This window comes from Sus scrofa, chromosome 2 (assembly GCF_000003025.6).
Source record: "Sus scrofa isolate TJ Tabasco breed Duroc chromosome 2, Sscrofa11.1, whole genome shotgun sequence".
Lineage (NCBI taxonomy): Eukaryota > Metazoa > Chordata > Mammalia > Artiodactyla > Suidae > Sus > Sus scrofa.
Genome location: NC_010444.4, coordinates 54652111 through 54671153, shown reverse-complemented (window position 1 = coordinate 54671153; position 19043 = coordinate 54652111). Strand labels below are relative to the sequence as shown.

At 34.0% G+C, this 19043-nt stretch overlaps 2 protein-coding genes across 2 annotated transcripts; both read left to right on the top strand.

Moving 5' to 3' along the window:
- Nucleotides 4166–5098, top strand: LOC110259596 (olfactory receptor 2T3-like). Its single transcript, XM_021085073.1, has one exon. It carries the CDS (start codon nt 4166–4168, stop codon nt 5096–5098), a length of 933 nt encoding a protein of 310 aa, XP_020940732.1.
- On the top strand, nt 17705–18661 carry LOC110259595 (olfactory receptor 2T29-like). Its single transcript, XM_021085072.1, has one exon. It carries the CDS (start codon nt 17708–17710, stop codon nt 18659–18661), a length of 954 nt encoding a protein of 317 aa, XP_020940731.1. The 5' UTR covers nt 17705–17707.

Here is a 19043-nt window from a genome sequence, read left to right as displayed (position 1 = left end):
CTCTGTGTGCACTCTCTGGAGGGTTTTTATCAGAAATGGGTGTTGAATTTTGCTGAGAGCTTTTTCTGCAACTATTGAGATGACCATATATTTATTTTTATTGAAGTATAGTTGGTTTACAATGTTTCTTTATCTTCTATTGTACAACAAAATGACCCAATCACACACAGTTCCCTGTGATGTACATAGGTTTTTTTTATATTTCATTTTTTATATGGTGTATCACTCTGATAGATTAGCAGATATTGAAGAATCCTTGCATTCCTGGGATAATTCCCATTTTATGGGGTAAAAACCTTTTAATATATATTTGGATTTGGCTTACTAATATTTTCTGAGGATTTTTGTATCTATATTTGTCAGTAATTTTTTTTTAATGATATCTTTATCTGGCTCTGGTATGAGCATGATGGGGTTCTCATAAAATGAGCTTGGGAGTGTTCTTACTTCCACATACACCTGTGATTTAAAAAAAAATAATTCTATATGTTTAATTTTCATACCTGTACAGAATTCATATATCCTAAATTTTACTTCACTTTAATTATACACATATGATTCATGTATATTTTTTGAAATATTAAAATATATAACTAAACCACATTGATAAGTGATATAAAGTCTATTAGAGGAGTATAAATGAAGCATTATGATATCTCAGATGTGTGGGAAGGTTTTAATGATTGGAGGTAGAGAAAAGTTTGTGCAGTTTTCATTTGACTTGAACATTGAGGAACTATTAACATTTATACAGAAACCAAAGGAGTAAATTCACAGCAAGAAAATAATATTAAGAAAGGTATGAAGGACACATGTAGAGTCCTACTTGAGGGTAGCTCAATATTTGGGGGGTAATAATGTTCAATAGCAGGTAAGCTCCAGTAAAGATCTAATTCTGATTCCTGGTGTTAGGGCTTACTTGTGACACATGATCAGATAGATAACTGACTCAGTCCTTTTATGTACTGAAAAATGTTCAGCATTGTGGTCAGGACCCAGATGGCACAGATAAATGTTAATTAAATTCCCTTTCCATGGCCATTTCCATTCCCAAATTATATATTCTAAGTTTGATGCAACAAATCTACAAGGGAATTCTCCAAGCTTTTGAAATTAGGGACAAAGAGTAGGAGGATAATATTGTCATAGAGAAAGCTTAAACCATATTTGGACAGTAGAAATATGGATGTCTTGAGATTCACAGAAGCATATAAAACAAATAATATTGCTTCTCTTATTTGATTCTGAGAACCTGACACACAGAGATTTTAGTGACTTAATTAAGATTACACAGAAGCAAAGATAATGCTCAATTTTGCAACTTTTAAGCTAAATCTATTTTTCTATTATAATATCCTGTCTGTGGGCAGTGGACTCCTCTATGCTGTCCATTTCACATGAAAATAGGAACATGAACATAATCAGAAAGCTGCATTGCAGCTAGCATTTCAAATGTATGTTCCTTTGAGTTTGAGGGCCATACTAATGAACTTAGATACACAATTACGGGACACTTATAAAGTGAATAAACATTTCGTATGAACCTCCAAGGGGCTTTTAAATCTTCCATATGGCATGGATAAAGGATATGAGATGCAGATACAATATCCATCTTTGAGTGTTAATATATTTGTTATAGTATAGAATACCTGAAGCAAACATTGGATGACACACAGAGTCACACACAAACAGCCCTCAACTACAGAACATGTGAAGGGAGGAATATAGTGTTATTTTTTTCCAATTTAATAAAGGCAATTTGGGGGAGGAAGGATAAAGAAGCTTTATTCAGCTTGAGCAGTGCACAAAATGGGTTCCCAGTGTTGTGAGCCGTGATCATGGGTTTTGTTTGATTTTTGTGTTTGTTAACTCTTTTAGCTTCTCTGAAACATGTTAGTCATCTCTTGAATGGTTTTATATTTTTAGGAAAATAAATGAGTTGTATGACTTTTAGACTTAGTCCTTTGGAGTCTCATAAAACCGGACACAGATGACTAATACAGCTCAAGTCAAAAGGCTATTTGCCTTATTATTTGATTTAATCAACTAGTTTATCTTTGTTAATTGTTGCTTATAAACTCAGAGTCAGTAAAGTATACACGTTATATAATATATCTGCAATTACCCATAAGCCTATAAATATTTCAGAATAATTTTTTGGATTTTTTCCTAAGTAAGCTTACAAATCTGAGATTATTTTTGAGAACATATTTTTTTATTAATTAATTTATTTTTTTCCACTGTACAACAAGGGGATCAAGTTATCCTTACATGTATACATTTTTCCCCCACCCTTTGTTCTGTTGCAATATGAGTATCTAAACATAGTTCTCAATGCTACTCAGTAGGATCTCCTTGTAAATCTATTCTTAGTTGTGTCTGATAAGCCCAAGCTCCCAATCCCTTCCACTCCCTCCCTCTCCCATCCCAGCAGCCACAAGTCTATTTTCCAAGTCCATGATTTTCTTTTCTGTGGAGATGTTCATTTGTGCTGGATATTAGATTCCAGTTATAAGTGATATCATATGGTATTTGTCTTTGTCTTTCCTACTCATTTCACTCAGTATGAGATTCTCTAGTTCCATCTGTGTTGCTGCAAATGGCATGATGTCATTCTTTTTTATGGCTGAGTAGTATTCCATTGTGTATATATACCACATCTTCCTAATCATTTTTAAAATCAGTTCTGGGTCAAGTTCTGACTCTGAGGTTGATGTTACACAACATATTTTCTGAAAGCTAGATTTGTTTTTAAAAAGATAAAATATTTTAAATATCAAATAAGAAGACATAATTTTATACTGGATAATATATTTTTAAACAACAAATTTACAATATTCTTATTAAAAGGTATATTTCTTTTTAACAGCTGCAGCAACTAAATAGAAAACATGTTCAATTCCCATGTGTACCATGAGTGGAAAGTTACAATTTAACTGGCAAAGAAAATCAAAAGAGAAAATAAAAACAGAAGACAAAATGTTGGATTCTGAGAGTGTCTTTAAAAAAGTAGAATTCCAGGGAAGTTTTGATTCCAAGTGTGGGCAATATGGATAAATAAGAATATTGAAAATCCCTCTTTGTTTTCCCAGCCATGTTAGTTTTTATGTTTGTTCAACAGTACAAAAGCCTGAAGAACATATATTTATCTTAATCCCCTAATGTGTAGACTCTGATGATGTAATTTTCCATTTTTTTTCTCCTGAATTGAAACTTAATTGCTCTGGCTTTGTAATGATAAAAGCAGCTTCACTTGGCTGGTGTGACACATACTTACTCTCTGAAGGGGCAGAGAAGGCTTAATAGAAGGTATGGGCTGTGTTGTCCACTTCCTGGGATATGGCTTTTTAATCTGTCTCCTCAGAACTTTATAATGGTGCAAACATAATAAGGAAAAAATAGTATGATTTTTGTTGCTCTCTCTAATTTAATTATGACTTTAGATTTTCTGAAATCACAGATTTTTTTTCCCTTAGGTACACTACATTATACTTTGCTTCACATATCCATGGGTTTCAGAAACTATCTGATTTTTCCTCTGCAAATTTCTATAACCTGGTGTGCAGCTACTGACCCAAATTTGTTTTTATGGAGTCTGAGCTTTCCATAATCTAGAACTTAAATCTAACCATAAATTAAATAATTACAGGAAAAATAGATCAAGCATAACTCAAGCAATTCAATTTGGGAAATTAAAAATTGAAATATTCAGACCAGGCAGTTGTTAAGCAAACCTGATGATTCATATTTGGGCACAATTTTACTAGTTTTCTAAGAAAACTGATGTACAAGACTGAAGACATCACTAGGTTGCATTATAGCTTTGTGTGTGTTTAGCACAACTGCCCCATCCAGTTTAACTCAAATTACTCATTTATTTACTGTGCATGGAATATTTTACATTCTAGACACTGTTTTGGGAGAATATATGGCATCAGAAAAAGAAAAATATTAATTGCTAATTCATTTCAACTAAATAATTTCCATTAAGGACATCTGCAAATTTTGTTTTTGTGATTTCCTGTAAAAATCATATATTTGCATTTTGTACTTTAAATTTCTTAGACTTTCCTTGAGGGTTGTGAAGGTAACCAACCAGCACACTCCTGGAGTAAAAAACAATAACTTTTTCTTTCTTCCTCAGGTGAGAACTGTAACCAAGACCATGTACTCATGGTATCAAAATTCACAGAATCAAACATCAAATGCTGATTTTATCCTTGTGGGGCTCTTTGGTGAAACCAGACACTCCATCCTCCTCTACACTGTGGTCTTCATCTTCTTCTTGATGGCCCTAGCTGGGAACACCCTCCTCCTCATCCTGATCCATGTGGAGCCCCGCCTGCACACCCCCATGTACTTCTTCATTAGCCAGCTCTCCCTCATGGACCTTATGTACATATCAGTGACTGTGCCCAAGATGCTCATGAGCCAGGTGACAGGAGATCATAAAATTTCTCCCTCAGGTTGTGGGATCCAGATGTTCTTCTATCTGACTCTCGCTGGAGCTGAGTCTTTCCTTCTGTCTGCCATGGCCTATGACCGATATGTTGCTATTTGCAGACCCCTCCATTACCCACTGCTGATGAACCAGAGGGTCTGTGAATGCCTTGTGTCTGGATGCTGGTTTCTAGGAATGGTTGATGGTTTGTTACTCACCCCCATCACTATGAGCTTCCCCTTTTGTCATTCCAGAAAAATCCTGAGCTTTTTCTGTGAGGTTCCTGCCTTGCTGAAGCTCTCTTGTTCTGACATCTCCCTCTACAAGATCCTCATGTACCTGTGCTGTGTTCTTATGCTTCTCATCCCCACCATGGTAATCTCAAGTTCGTATGCCCTCATCCTGCACCTCATCCATAGAATTAATTCAACCAAGGGCCACAGGAAGGCCTTTGCCACCTGCTCCTCCCACATGATTGTAGTGCTTCTCTTCTTTGGTGCTGGCATCTACACCTATATGCTTCCTGGTTCTTACCATACAGTTGAGCAGGACATGATAGTCTCAGCCTTTTACACCATCATCACCCCTGTACTGAACCCTGTCATTTACAGCCTCCACAATAAAGATGTCACAGGGGCTCTGAAAAGCAGGATATGATCAGTGCTGAGGATTAGAAGCACCGTCTTTTTCTCCTATTATATTATTTATCTCCTCCCTATTTTTCCTCTTCTTTGTCCACTGGTTCTAAGGTCCCTAAAACTGAGTCCAGTCATAATTTTCTTTTGTCTTATGCATGTGGAATTTCTTCTCCATCTTGTTTACACATCATAATTTATTTCCTTATATTTAATGATCTTATAATGCTTTTATCTGTGAGGTGATAGTTGACATAAAGGAAAGTACAGACAGTGCCATTTATTTTATTTCTAATCCCAGGTTTATTGATCATGTTAGTATGAGATATGAGTGTGGGAGTCAATCTTAAATGTGACTTATTGAGAGGAATTTATATTTCAGCATAATAGTGGAAGAACTATTGGTGACTTTCTTGCTTTTCAATAATTTTTAACTCATAGTTCATATGTGGCAACTACCAAGTTTCAATGAGTGTTATTAAATCACAGTGAGAACAAATGAATGCATTTTTCCCCAGTGCTGAAAGTGACATTCATAGTGTGAATACTAATGTTTTCAATAACTGTTTGGCTATCAAAACTACTTGGACCAAATACCAATTAAAATTTAAAGTCCAGAGAAAAAATAGATCCATCTAAGTTCAAAGGTCATACATGTACAAATAAAAGTGACTTCATGCTTAGTTTCTTTATGCCTTAATTTGTTGTAGAAAATGGTCTATCATATTTGGATTAATTTAGGAGTCTTTGAGAAGGGTGGAAATTTAGGAAAGCCTAATATCATAAGATTTTTCCTTTTGAAATTGGGGATTCAACAAAAAGTTTATGGATTATCACCAGCTTTTAGTTTTTTTCACTGTATAGCATGCTACAAAGATAATGTCTGTGAATCTAGTAGTAGCCTTAAGGCGTTACTATATTCATGAACAAAATAATTATAGAATTTATGGAAGGTAAGAAATTAGAAAAAGTACATTTGCTCTGATTAATGTGCAAAAAGGAGATTTTAATTCTAAATTGTTGAGTCTCTACACTTGCAACAGAATACTGATCTTACCATCAAAGGGCAAATACTACGTGTCTCAATTCCTGCTGCATGTAAATAAAATGAAAACTTCTTTACCAGGCACATCAACTGAAGATTTTCCCTCTTATTTATGATTCAGTGCACAAAGGGAATGTGTCTGAATTTGGAACTAACTCCAATAGTAAAGAAAAAAAAGCACTACCTGAAAATGAGACATTTTTAGAGGTTGATATAATTTTAGATGTCAAAATTTCTGTGATTAAGTAAATGAAAGAAGCGAAACTGACCAAATAGTTTGTATACAAAAGTCTAATTAAGTAATGTTATTTATCCTTATTATTAACTCTTTGATATCATTAGCTAAGTCTTACATATTATTTTTCCATTGGTTTTATTTGATCTTAATGAGTGAGTTACCAGTTTGTCATTCAGGAGCACAAAGTGCAAAGAAAAACTAAAATCTTGATTTTTTTTTTTTTTTTTTTGCTTTTTAGGGCCGCACCTGCAGCATTGCCACGGTCACAGCAATGCTAGATTTGAGCCTCATCTGGGACATACACCACCATTCATGGCAGTGCCGGATCTTTAGCCATTGTGATTAGATGGGGTAAAGTGAAAATTATTAGTCGAGTTTAGTTTAGGATTTGCCTCTTTAGTTTTCAAGAGTTGTGTGACATTTCTGAGTTTGCTAAAGCCCTCAGAATTGCCTAACACCTCTTCTAAATTAAAAAAGTGAAACTTACTATTTAAGATCCACCAGGAATACATAGAAAGCCCATGGCCCCTGTTCCAACTGTGAGTTCTCTTCCCACTTCTGTATTTTCTACACTCCTTGTTTGTAGTAAATGAGTGATTGTGTAGGGTTAATGAGTGATTGTGCAGGGTTAGGGAGAAATCTAGCTAAATTCTAGTTTTGTTACTCCATAGCTCCAATGATCAAATTATCCCCACCCCCACTTTGGTTTCTCTACCAGTTAAGCAGAACTAGCAACATGAACATCATCATGAGGCTTTGAGTATTAAATGAATTTAATTCACTTGTCCAGTTCTGGCCTTGGTCCTGGAAGGGTATAGATAACTGTTGCCCCCTCACAAATGTGAGTGGATAATGGTGGCTTTGCCCATGACTCTGTCCCTGTGTGTCTTCTCTGCTTCTTTATGAATGTGAGGAGGTCTGGGTAGACTCTGTCACATGAGAGGAGCTCATCAGCTCTCTGTTGAATTAAAGAACAGTATTTTCAGACAGGACAGTTTCATGTAAGTATGTGATCAAACTGTGTAAAACATCTTTTTTCTCACAAATATATTATTTATCCAACATCTCTATTATTAACATTTTGTTATTTCCCCAATACATTTTTTTTCTACTGTACAGCATGGTGACCCAGTTACACATACATGTATACATTATTTTTTCTCCCCTTATCATGCTCCATCATAAGTGACTAGACATAGTTCTCAGTGCTACACAGAAGGATCTCATCGCTAATCTATTCCAAAAGCAATAGTGTGCATCTATTAACCCCAAGCACCCCATCCATCCCACTCCTCCCCTCCCCCTTGGCAAACACAAGTCTATTCAATTTAATATAAATATCATCTGCTTATCAAACTCTTTGAAAATGCAAATATTCCTAGATTTTTTTATCATCAATCATTTATTCAATCATTATAGATTTCCTTCTCTTCCACAGATGCTATGCAGTTCATGAGGGACACAACAGTGGCCAGAATAGAATCCTTTACCTCAAGGAGTTTGTTTACTAGTGGAGGAGAGAGCTGTGCAGACATGAGATCACAGTCATAATACTATGAAATAACTCCACTCATAGAGCCTGGTAGCATCTAGAAGGAAACACCAGAGCAGTGATCTTAAAGGAAGATTATAAACATGTAAAGAGATTCAAAAACATTTCAAATAGAGGCTCATTATGTGAACAAATGTGAGTATAAAAGCAGCAGTAGAGATTTCAGGAAGCTATAAATACCAAATTGAATATGCATGTAGTCTAGAATGAACAGGGAAGCTGTAAGTACATATTTTTTATATGTTGCAATATTTTATTTGAATACTATATATTATATACATATATATAATTTCATATTCAATTTTCAATTACTCTAAACCTAGAGTAAACAATATACAATAAACTTGTTCATTAATAATTCATTTTATTAAATTAAATTTATATTAAGTAGATTAATAAATGAACACTAATTTTATAATATTTACTCAAGAATTAGAGTGATTAGAGATATCAGGAGGGACAAGATAGAGGCGATCTCATAGAAAGTGGCTGTATGTTCTCAACGGTCATGTGTGGGGATACCCTACTTTCATAAACAACCATTTGAAAGATTTTTGAAAGATCTTCCTAAAAATATCTTCCAATTTTTCTTCCTTTTAATGTTTCAACCTGACATCTGTTTGAGAAATATTATATTTTTATAAAAAACTAAAGAAAACCATCCTAATCTCTGGAAATCTGTATTCTTCCAATCTATTGCATAATTCTTATAATAAAAATTTAGTGTGAAAAATAAAATTGAAAAGGTGAAGACTGGTTTCTAGGGCAAGGTGGAAGGAAGTGGGATGGATGGGGAGTTAGGGGCTGGTGGATGCAAACCATTACTTTTGGAATGGATGGGCAGTGGAGTTGTATACTCTACAGCACAGGGAACTGTGTGTAATTGGGTCACTTTGCTGTACAAAAGAAATTGAAGAAACATTGCAAATAAAGCATGCATTAATAAAAAAAAAAGTGCAGGTTATGGAATGTTTGGAAAGGGACCATCTATTCCCCATCTCCCAGTAGAAGAAATTTTCTGGTGCCTGGAAGCCCTCACTCTCTTTATTCAACACCTTTTTCTGCTGCAAGATAGCCACAGTCCTGAATTTTATAAAAATGATTTTCTTGTTTTCATTTATAGATTTATTACCTGTTTTTATATACCTAAAATGACAATTTATTTTCTTTGTATATGAATGGATCATGTTGTTTATACTTTTGTGATTTTAGAATTGCTTACTCTTACATTTTAAAAACGTATCCAAGTTGTTGCATCATGAATTAATTCATTTTCTTTGCCTCAGAGGATTTAGTTTTCTGACTATACTATAATTTATTTATGCAATCTGTTGATCATTACACATGTGTTCAGTTTATAGCCATTACAAAGAAGACTGCCAGGCACATTTCTGTATATATACCCTAGTAGTATGACTTCTTATTATCTAATAGTCAATAAACACTTCACGGAATCAATAAGTATCATATAATTTTCTGGCATCTCATTTGTTTTCATTGCTAATAATGGTTATTTGTATCTTTTATCTCTTGATCATTTTCAGCAGAAGTTTATCAATATTATTCATCTTTTCAAAAAACTGTCATCTAGCTTTGATGATGCTCCTTACTGTATATTTTGTTTCTATACTCTCCTTGGTTTTCATTTGATGTTATTTTATATATTTTAAAAAGATGATTAAGTCACTGATTTTAAATTTAAAAAAAGTTTAATATACATATATATGCCTCTAAATTTCCTCTTACCTGATGTCTTTGAAGTATCTCTTGATATGTGAATGTTTTTGTTTGACTCAAATATTATTTAGAATAATATTTTATAATCTACAAACGTATTAGACATTCCTATTTTTGTTGTTATTTTGTTGGTTTTAAGGTCACACCTGTGGCATTTTGAAGTTCCTGGGATAGGGAATTGAAGCTGGAGCTGCAGGCCTACACCTCAACCACAGCAACACCATATCCAAGTCACATTTGTGAACTACTCTGCAGCTTGTGGCAATTCCAGATCCTTTATCAACTCCAAAATGCCAGAGATTGAACTTGCATCCTCAAGGACACTATGTAGGCTCTTAAGACTTTGAACCACAGCAGAATTCCCATTCTTATCTTTTAATTAAATTCTGAATTTGAAAAATGTGCAAAGATTTAAAAACATTCTAAAGTGTTTTGCACCTTAATTTATGGCCCATATGTGATCCATTTTGTGAACATTCTATATGTTCCTCTGTTGTTTAATGTAGTGTTTTTCCTATATTTATTAGAAATTGTGCTCTTCATAGTTTGTTAATCTTCATATATTTCTTCTGGCATTTGTATAGAAGGAAATACATTATGATTTCTTTCTGCTACTTTTTTCTCTTCTTAGTTTATATTTGATGTGGTTTGATATGCTTTTAGTATATTGCATTAGATTTAGTCTTTCAATATTTTATGTTTAATGATGGTCTTTGTATTTATTAATGCATTTTTCCAATTTTTTCTGATCAATCAACCTTCTTCAGGTTAAAATATTTTATATTATTTTTTTTAATTCAGAATCTCTCTATACTACATAAAGTACAGTTAGGATTCTATGATACATAAACCCCATTTTTTCACTACAAACTCATGTGCTATTCCTGTCAGATATTTTTATGTCTTTCCTTCTTAACAGGCACATGATCTGTATAGGCATTTTTATAAAAATATGTAGTTAACCAACAGGTACATGAAATGATATTCAACATCACCAATCATCAAGAAAATGTAAATCAAATTTATAGTTGGTTTCTACCTCACAACAATCAGAATGGTTTTGAAAAGACAACAAACAACAACTATTGGTGAAGAGTTGGAGAAAAGGCAATGCTCATGCACTAAGGTGGGATGTTAATTGGTACAGACAATGTAGAAAATAGTTCTTCCCTCTCCCTCTTGGTAACCACTAATTTGTTCTCTATATCTGTGAGTCAGTTTCCATTGTGTGATATACATTCATTTGTATTATTTTTTAGAGTCCACATAGCATTGATAACATAGAGGTTTTTTGGTCTTTCTCTGTTTAAATTATTTCACTAAACATAATATTTTCTAGGTCCATCCACATTATAACAAATGCCAGAATTTCGTTTTTATATGGTTGTGTAATTGTCCATTACAGATAGATAGATAGATAGATAGATAGATAGATAGATAGGTAGATAGATATAGATGTAGTGATACATATACAGATAGATAGATAATAGATAGATAGATAGATTGCATACTATCTAAGGCAGTCTACAGATTCAATTCAATCCCTATCAAAGTCTCAATGATGTTCTTCACAGAACTAGAACAAAAAATAAAATAAAATTTGTGTGGAAACACAAAGACCCCAAATAACTAAAATGGTCTTGAGAAAGAACAAAGCTGGAGGACTAAATCTCCATGATTTCAGACTGTGCTACAAAGCTACATTAATCAAAACAGTGTGGTAATGGCACAGAAGCAGACTCACAGATCAATAGAATAGAATAGAGAGCCTAAAAATTAATTCATACACTAATAGTTAATCCACAACAAAAGATGCAAGACTATACATAGAGAAAAAACTATATCTTCAATAAGAGGTTCTGGAAAACTGGACAGATAAATAAATGTGTAGGAATAAAACTGGAATGTTCTATAACACCATATACAACAATAAACTCAAAATGGATTAAAAACCTAAGTGTAAGACCAAATACCATAAAATTCTCAAAAGAAACATAGGCAGAAGACACTTTGACATAACTCATAGCAATATTTTTTTAATCTGTCTCCTCAAACAAAAGAAGTAAATTATGCAAATGAGACAATTAAATGTATAAGATTTTGCACAACAAAGGAAAGAAACAATTGACAAAATGATAAGACAACCTACTGAATGGGAAAAAATATTTGCCAATCATATGATTTCATATTCAACACATATGAACAGCTCAATTAAAAAAAAAGCCCAATGAAACATTGGTCAGAAGAATTGAATAGACATTTTTCCAGAGGACATGCAGTCATTAAATATCTGGGAAGGGATTTTTAAGCAGAGGGAAAAAAAGAATAAAGTCCCTAAAACAGAAAATCACTTTCCATATTTGATCAGCTGCAAGAAACTCTGTGTTCCCAGATGTGGTGAGAAAGTTGGATACACATAGAAAATGAGGTTAGGCAGGCATAAACACAGGAGACAAGTCTTCCAGGATCCTAAGGGACTTTGGAAGGACCTGGAATGATCACAATATCAAGATGAGGCACAATATCAAAATAAAAACTTAAGAGAAAAATAGGACCAATCACAAAATTACTATTGTTAATATATTAACCCTTTTATATTTTTAAAGAAAAAATTCAATATGAAAAAGGGCAAAGGATATAAACACATTTTACATAAACATATATAGTAGTATGAACATTTTAGTAATAAAGAAAGTCAGTTTAAGCAATGCTGTGCCTGCCAAACTGACTAGGAAAGAAAAACAGAATAATGCTACTTCAGTTGACATTTGATACTGTAGCATATTTGAAGATGCTTTTAGAAAAGCAACTCAGTGTTGTGTATGAAAAAACTTGAAATGTTTTATATTATCTGGTAAATAATCTTTGGGAAAATTACATTCAGAGAATACTTTCTATATGAGCATTTTTATTACAATACAGCTTATAATTTGGAAATGTGAATGCAATGCAATTATTCAATATTATGAGTATTATAATTAATGAATAATTTGAGAGAATATTAAATATTAAAGCTTGACTGGACACTCATTATTTAGTGTCTAGTCACAGCTAACACAGTTTGAAATGAAGGGATTTAATGCAGGAGATTGATTGCAGGGATGCTGGTGGGCTGAAGTGAAAGCTAAGGAAGAAGGAAAGAGAATACTGTCCTCTAAGGAACAGGAGTCCTAACCAAACACTGGAGCCCCATGTACTTCTCACTACTGAGCTGATGGAGATATTGCATTCTGGGGCTCCTGCTGGGGATCATTCCCTGCTGCAACAGAGAGCTACAGCTGCCAGAGAACTTCACTAGAAGCAAGAAAAAAAGATGCAGTTTCTGTCTTTTCCCCATTATACAGTGCCTTCCAGGGCTGGCACTCTCTGAGTCTTATGGGAAATTAGATGACAAAAAGGTTAGGGCAAACCATCTGTGGACTGAAACTCTGGAGGACACAGTAGGTCCCAGACCGCAGGTGTGGGCCTTAGAAATAGAAATCACTGTCTAGAAAAGAATGCCATGGAAACTGATCAACACAGTTTGAGAACACATATGTAGGAAAAAATTTCAGAGGAATTTGCCTGCAAGTTCCATGAGGATGGAGTCTATTTTGTTCCCTTGTTTGTCATAGTTGTTTGGTATGTGGTATACACTTTGAAAATATGTGTAGTCTATGGTAAATATTACTGCTAGTATGTGCTTTTTTTCTGGTAGCGTAGATTATGGCCCATTGAAATGTTTTCTTTTTAATGTTTTCTTTCTTTATATTTTTCTATAAATAAAATGATGACATTCAAATTTAAAAAATACACTAGTATGCAATGCAACATTAAAGCAACACAGATTGCAACTGAGTTACAAAAGAAAGGGCACAATCAGTAAAATGTTAGAGTACTCCAGCTGATAAAAACATCAGTTTTGTCTCAACCACAATACTTATTATTGGCTTTCTCTTTGACACATCAATTAGACTATGAGTTTCAGAGTCTTTATCTGTGAAAGATGAGACAAACATCAATACTTCACAAAATATTCTTAAAGATTAAATGAGGCTATATATATATATATATATATATATATATATATATACTGAGGCTCCAGTGTTTGGTTAGGACTCCTGTTCCTTTGAGGACAGTATTCTCTTTCCTTCTTCCTTAGCTTTCACTTCAGCCCACCGGCATCCCTGCAATCAATCTCCTGCATTAAATCCCTTATATATATATATAAGCACATAAAATATTTTTTCATGTGAAAAGGATAAGGCCATATGTAAGCTAATATCTATTTCATAGATAAGAATGTATTAAGATTTGAGATGATTGTTAATATTGGTTAATATTTCTAATTTAATAATAAAAGGAGATAAAAATCCAAAAGTTGCAACAGAGATATCTATTCCTTATTTTTAGATCTCTTAATTCCATTATTCTTCAAAGTCCTAGAGAGGATTTATGAACAGATGACTATCAACCACTCCCCTAATAGGTGTAATAAAACCAGGGATGATGTCACTCTCCCATCTTTCTTTATACAGGCAACTCTGACTATTTTCCAATAGTTTATCTAGATGAGGCTTTCAGCATCATCTGATATTGAGGTCGGTCAGATAGCAAGGCAGAACTACCGGATCAAAGTGTAATTATTATTATTTTTTGGCTTGTTCTTCTGTCATATTCTATTAATTCTTAATCATATATCTTTATTTTTCCCCTATCATCCATTTCTATGGAGAGAAGCATATGTTTTTTTCTATTGAATCTTTTATATATCATTTATTTACTACAACATATTAGGATATTCATTTTAATTTTCAATTTACATAGACAAAATAATCTTTATTCTGCCAGCATATTGTAGGATGAGTTTGTTTGATTGAGACTGAAATTAAAAGGAAGGAAAGGGACTAAACTTACTTTGTGTGGTGATTATTTCTGGAAGTTAGAACACTGAAATAAATATATCAATCATATTTTTGTTTCCTAGATGAAGTCAACAGTAGGTGTCTAGTACCAAAATTTTAGACTATGGAGGGAAGACTGGGTCCTAAACTTAGGCTGTATTACAAGCTCTGTGTCCCAACACCTGAGCTAGGATGTGAATCTAGGCAGAATTATTTAATCTGTAAAAGGAGAAAGTAAAATATGTAAGTACCTTATATGCTTTTGAGGAGCTAAAATATGTATAGCAATAAAACAATTGCCAGGAGGCTGCCAGCATCATATATGATTTTATATTATTCTGTCACTATTGTTAATAATTCCTCAAGTTAAATATGCACTAATTTTGAACTCTGGCAATTAGATAGAGAAGAGCAAGAGTAGAGGCAAGCCAAGTGTCTTGTGTGGTATAGGTAGAATTCTCTTGTCTGTCTGGTGTTCTCTTGTCTGTCTAGTGTGGCTTGGCAACAGAGACTCCCATTTATCAAAGTGCAACAGAGATTTGCCCAGTGTCTCTCACTCATAATCCTGTTCTCCCTTCATTTGTTCAGCAAACAGCTCTGAGGGTTTCACATTCCTGGTTATTGCTCTGGTCCTTGCTCCACTTTGACCATAAAAAGAGTTTCCTCCACAGGTACATTTTGTATTTATTGGACATTTTTTTAAATGTTGCACAGAGCTCAGTTTTCATCTGCAAATGTAGAATTCAACAGAAATATTATATTTTTAATGCAATGTGTCACAGCTTTGTTAGATATTTATATTAAGGCATCAACTTCATTTTCAGTGTTGTCTACTGACTTATCACCCCAGAATTTGACACTCTTAATAAATTGAATATTTCAATTAGTCTCTAGGATCATTATAAGAGTAGAAAACATATTTGAAACTTGGAAATTCTTCTTGAACTATTCCTGCATCATAAACACTTCTAAGCTCTTCCCCAGAAGGGAAGCCAATATTCTCTTCCTATTGGTAAGTTCTTATAAAGTTTAACATTGAACATGTCATAAGTTGAAAAATTACAATGATTTAATATTCCTAAGATAAATTGTAGAATAAGTTATTACTGATTCACTTAAGAAAGGACAGTTGTATTTTGCCTTCTATTTTTCTTTCTTATTTGTTTTTATTTTTATTTTTTTATTTTTTTATTTTTTTGTCTTTTTACCATTTCTTGGGCTGCTCCCACAGCATATGGAGAGTCCCAGGCTAGGGGTCCAATCGGAGCTGTAGCTGCCAGCCTACACCAGAGCCACAGCAACACGGGATCCGAGCCGTGTCTACAACCTACCACAGCTCACGGCAATGCTGGATCCTTAACCCACTGAGCAAGGCCAGGGATTGAACCCACAACCTCATCGTTCCTAGTTGGATTCTTTAACCACTGAGCCACAATGGGAACTCCTCTTTCTTATTTGTTTTGCATCTCTTTTAAAATTCTAATTTTAATCACGTCTATACAATATTTCAGTCTATACAATAGACTGACTATGACTTCCTTCAGTGCAACCAACTTTAATTTTTCTTTGATTTGTCTTTAGTGGCCAACAAAGATATAGTCTGTGAGCATCCAGAGAGAAGACAAAACATTAAGTTGGAGGCAGGATCACCTCATTGTTGTTAAATTTTCCTCTCTGCACCTCTGTTTCCATGAGAAACTGATTACTATAAACAATCAACTGCAAAATTATGACAACCTTGTCTTGAAAATGACCTTTAATTAATTAATTTTTTGGATGTTTAATTTCTTTTTATTTCATTTTTAAAGTTTGAAGTATAGTTGATTTACAATATTACAATAATTTCACACTTAAGTGATTCAGTTATAAAAGTAGATACAATCCATTCTTATTCAGAATTGGCGGTGACATCTTAAATGCTAATTCTTTTCCTTGATATTTAGAATGAATTGAGGATCTATAAGGAGATAAATATGCTGATGCATGTACTAGACTAGATGTGATTCTCCATAAAGCTCTGCTTAGCTAGGGTTAAAATAAGAAATATATATTCTATATATATTTATAGTTATATGTCCATGTTTTATAAATATATGTTTATATAGTCTGTCCATTTTTATAGAAATTCTTAGACTATATGCATTGTAGTCTTAGATATGGAAATTATGAAATCCAAATTTATATAAGTATGAATATATACATATTAAATCTGAAAGCAACACATCTCATATGATAAAACAACTACAGTAACAGTGATCACTTACATAGAATTCTGCTTAATAATTACTGCAGTTATTAGAACTTTAAGCTAACAATATATGTGCTTATGCATGTGTAACTGGTAATGTTCTAAGAACGTTCATATTTTGTCTCATATAATACTAACAATATCAGAGGTCAAACATTATTATACTTTTTTAAAAGTAAGAGTGGAGAGAAGAATGGTGGATAAAGGATAATTTGGACCCATAACTACAGTGAATTTGTAGAGTGAACTCCTCAATCACTGCACTTGGGATATCCAAAGGGTTAGTAATTGTTGAGCATTCAACCTGCTCCTGTGGCTTGTTGGTTCCCTGCACACAGCCACAGAGCCTCACACACAGCCTGAACCTACAGGCAAAGTGTGTTCATACCTTTGGTATGGATTTTCCCCAAATTATGTTTTTTACTTTTGAATTCATTCCTATCTGGAATACATTTCCAACAATTCTTAAAATCCTATTGGGGTCTTAAAACAGGGAGGTTGATTAAATTCTGAATTCTATAACAAAAATTATAGAAATAAGGACATTGATTTACCTTTCAATAATTTAGTTTTGTGTTTGTGATTCTGAAAATTTCTATACTTGATAAAAAAAAACATCATCAGGAAATATAATGACTTTGTACTTTGGCAAAATTAACTATTAGAAAACAACTCTTTGGATGCACTATTATGAATTACCTGTGTTCTAGTAAATTTTTTGAATTACAGACATCTTTTAATCCTCACATTTAAAGTCCCAGAGCATTCCCTTTTATTAGCATAATAGGAATATTGTGCATGTACACACACACACACACACACACACACACACACATGCGTGCGTGCATGTGTGTGAGCTCCAGATGATCATATTCCATGAGTGATTTGTTAATCCAAAAGCTCTCCTTGCTTATCTAGGCGAAACATCATGGGCAACTCTACCTGGTTGGCCAACCGCACTGGGCAAATAGATTTCATCCTACTGGGACTCTGCAGTCAATCGAAGCACCCAATGCTCCTTTGTGCAGTCATTTTTGTGATTTTCCTGATGGCCGTTTCTGGGAATAGCATTCTGATCCTTCTGATTCATTCTACTGCCCATCTCCACACCCCCATGTACTTTTTTATCAGCCAGTTGTCTCTCATGGATATGATGTACATTTCTGTCACTGTACCCAAGATGCTCATGGACCAGGTCATGGGCATGAATAAGATCTCAGCCCCTGAATGTGGAATGCAGATGTTTCTCTATTTGACACTTGGAGGTTCGGAATTTTTCCTTCTGGCTGCTATGGCCTATGACCGCTACGTGGCCATCTGCCATCCACTCCATTATTCTATTCTCATGAATCATAAAGTATTGGTCCTCTTGGTGTCTTGTTGCTGGTTTCTGGGATCAATGGATGGCTTTATGCTCACACCCATCACCATGACTTTCCCCTTTTGCAGATCCTGGGAGATCCATCATTTCTTCTGTGAGGTCCCTGCTGTAATGAAGCTTTCCTGTTCAGACACATCCCTCTTTGAGACACTCATGTACATATGCTGTGTCCTCATGCTCCTCATCCCTTTCACAATAATTTCAAGCTCCTATTATTTCATCCTCCTCACCATCCACAGAATGAACTCAGCAGAGGGCCGGAAGAAGGCCTTCACCACATGTTCTTCCCACATGACCATAGTTATTCTCTTCTATGGGGCTCCTGTCTATACCTACATGCTCCCTAGCTCCTACCACACCCCTGGGAAGGACATGGTTGTATCTGTCTTTTATACCATACTCACTCCTTTGATAAACCCTTTGATATATAGCCTTAGGAATAAGGATGTCACAGGGGCACTAAGCAAAATGTTTAATGTGGAATCTCCCAGAAAACTGTAAATTAAATCTTTTTGTACTAGTTCTTTATTTTCCTTCATTCTACATATCAAAAATTTATAGTCTTATGCCAGTGTTATTCTTTGGATTCTCATTACAATGGTATATTTCCCCACATTTATCCCTTCTGGTAGGTGCTTCCTTTTACTGGAAAGTTCTTCAGTTTTATATTCCTGCCTTCAAATTATTTTTTTCCTACCATTTACTTTTTTATTTATTTATTTTTATTTATTTTTTATTTATTTTTTCCACTGTATAGCATAGGGGCCTAGTTACACATACATGTGTACATAATTTTTCCTCCAATTGTTGTGTTGCAATGTAAGTATCTACACATAGTTTTCAGTGCTGCACAGCAGGATCTCATTGTAAATCCTTCCAAAAG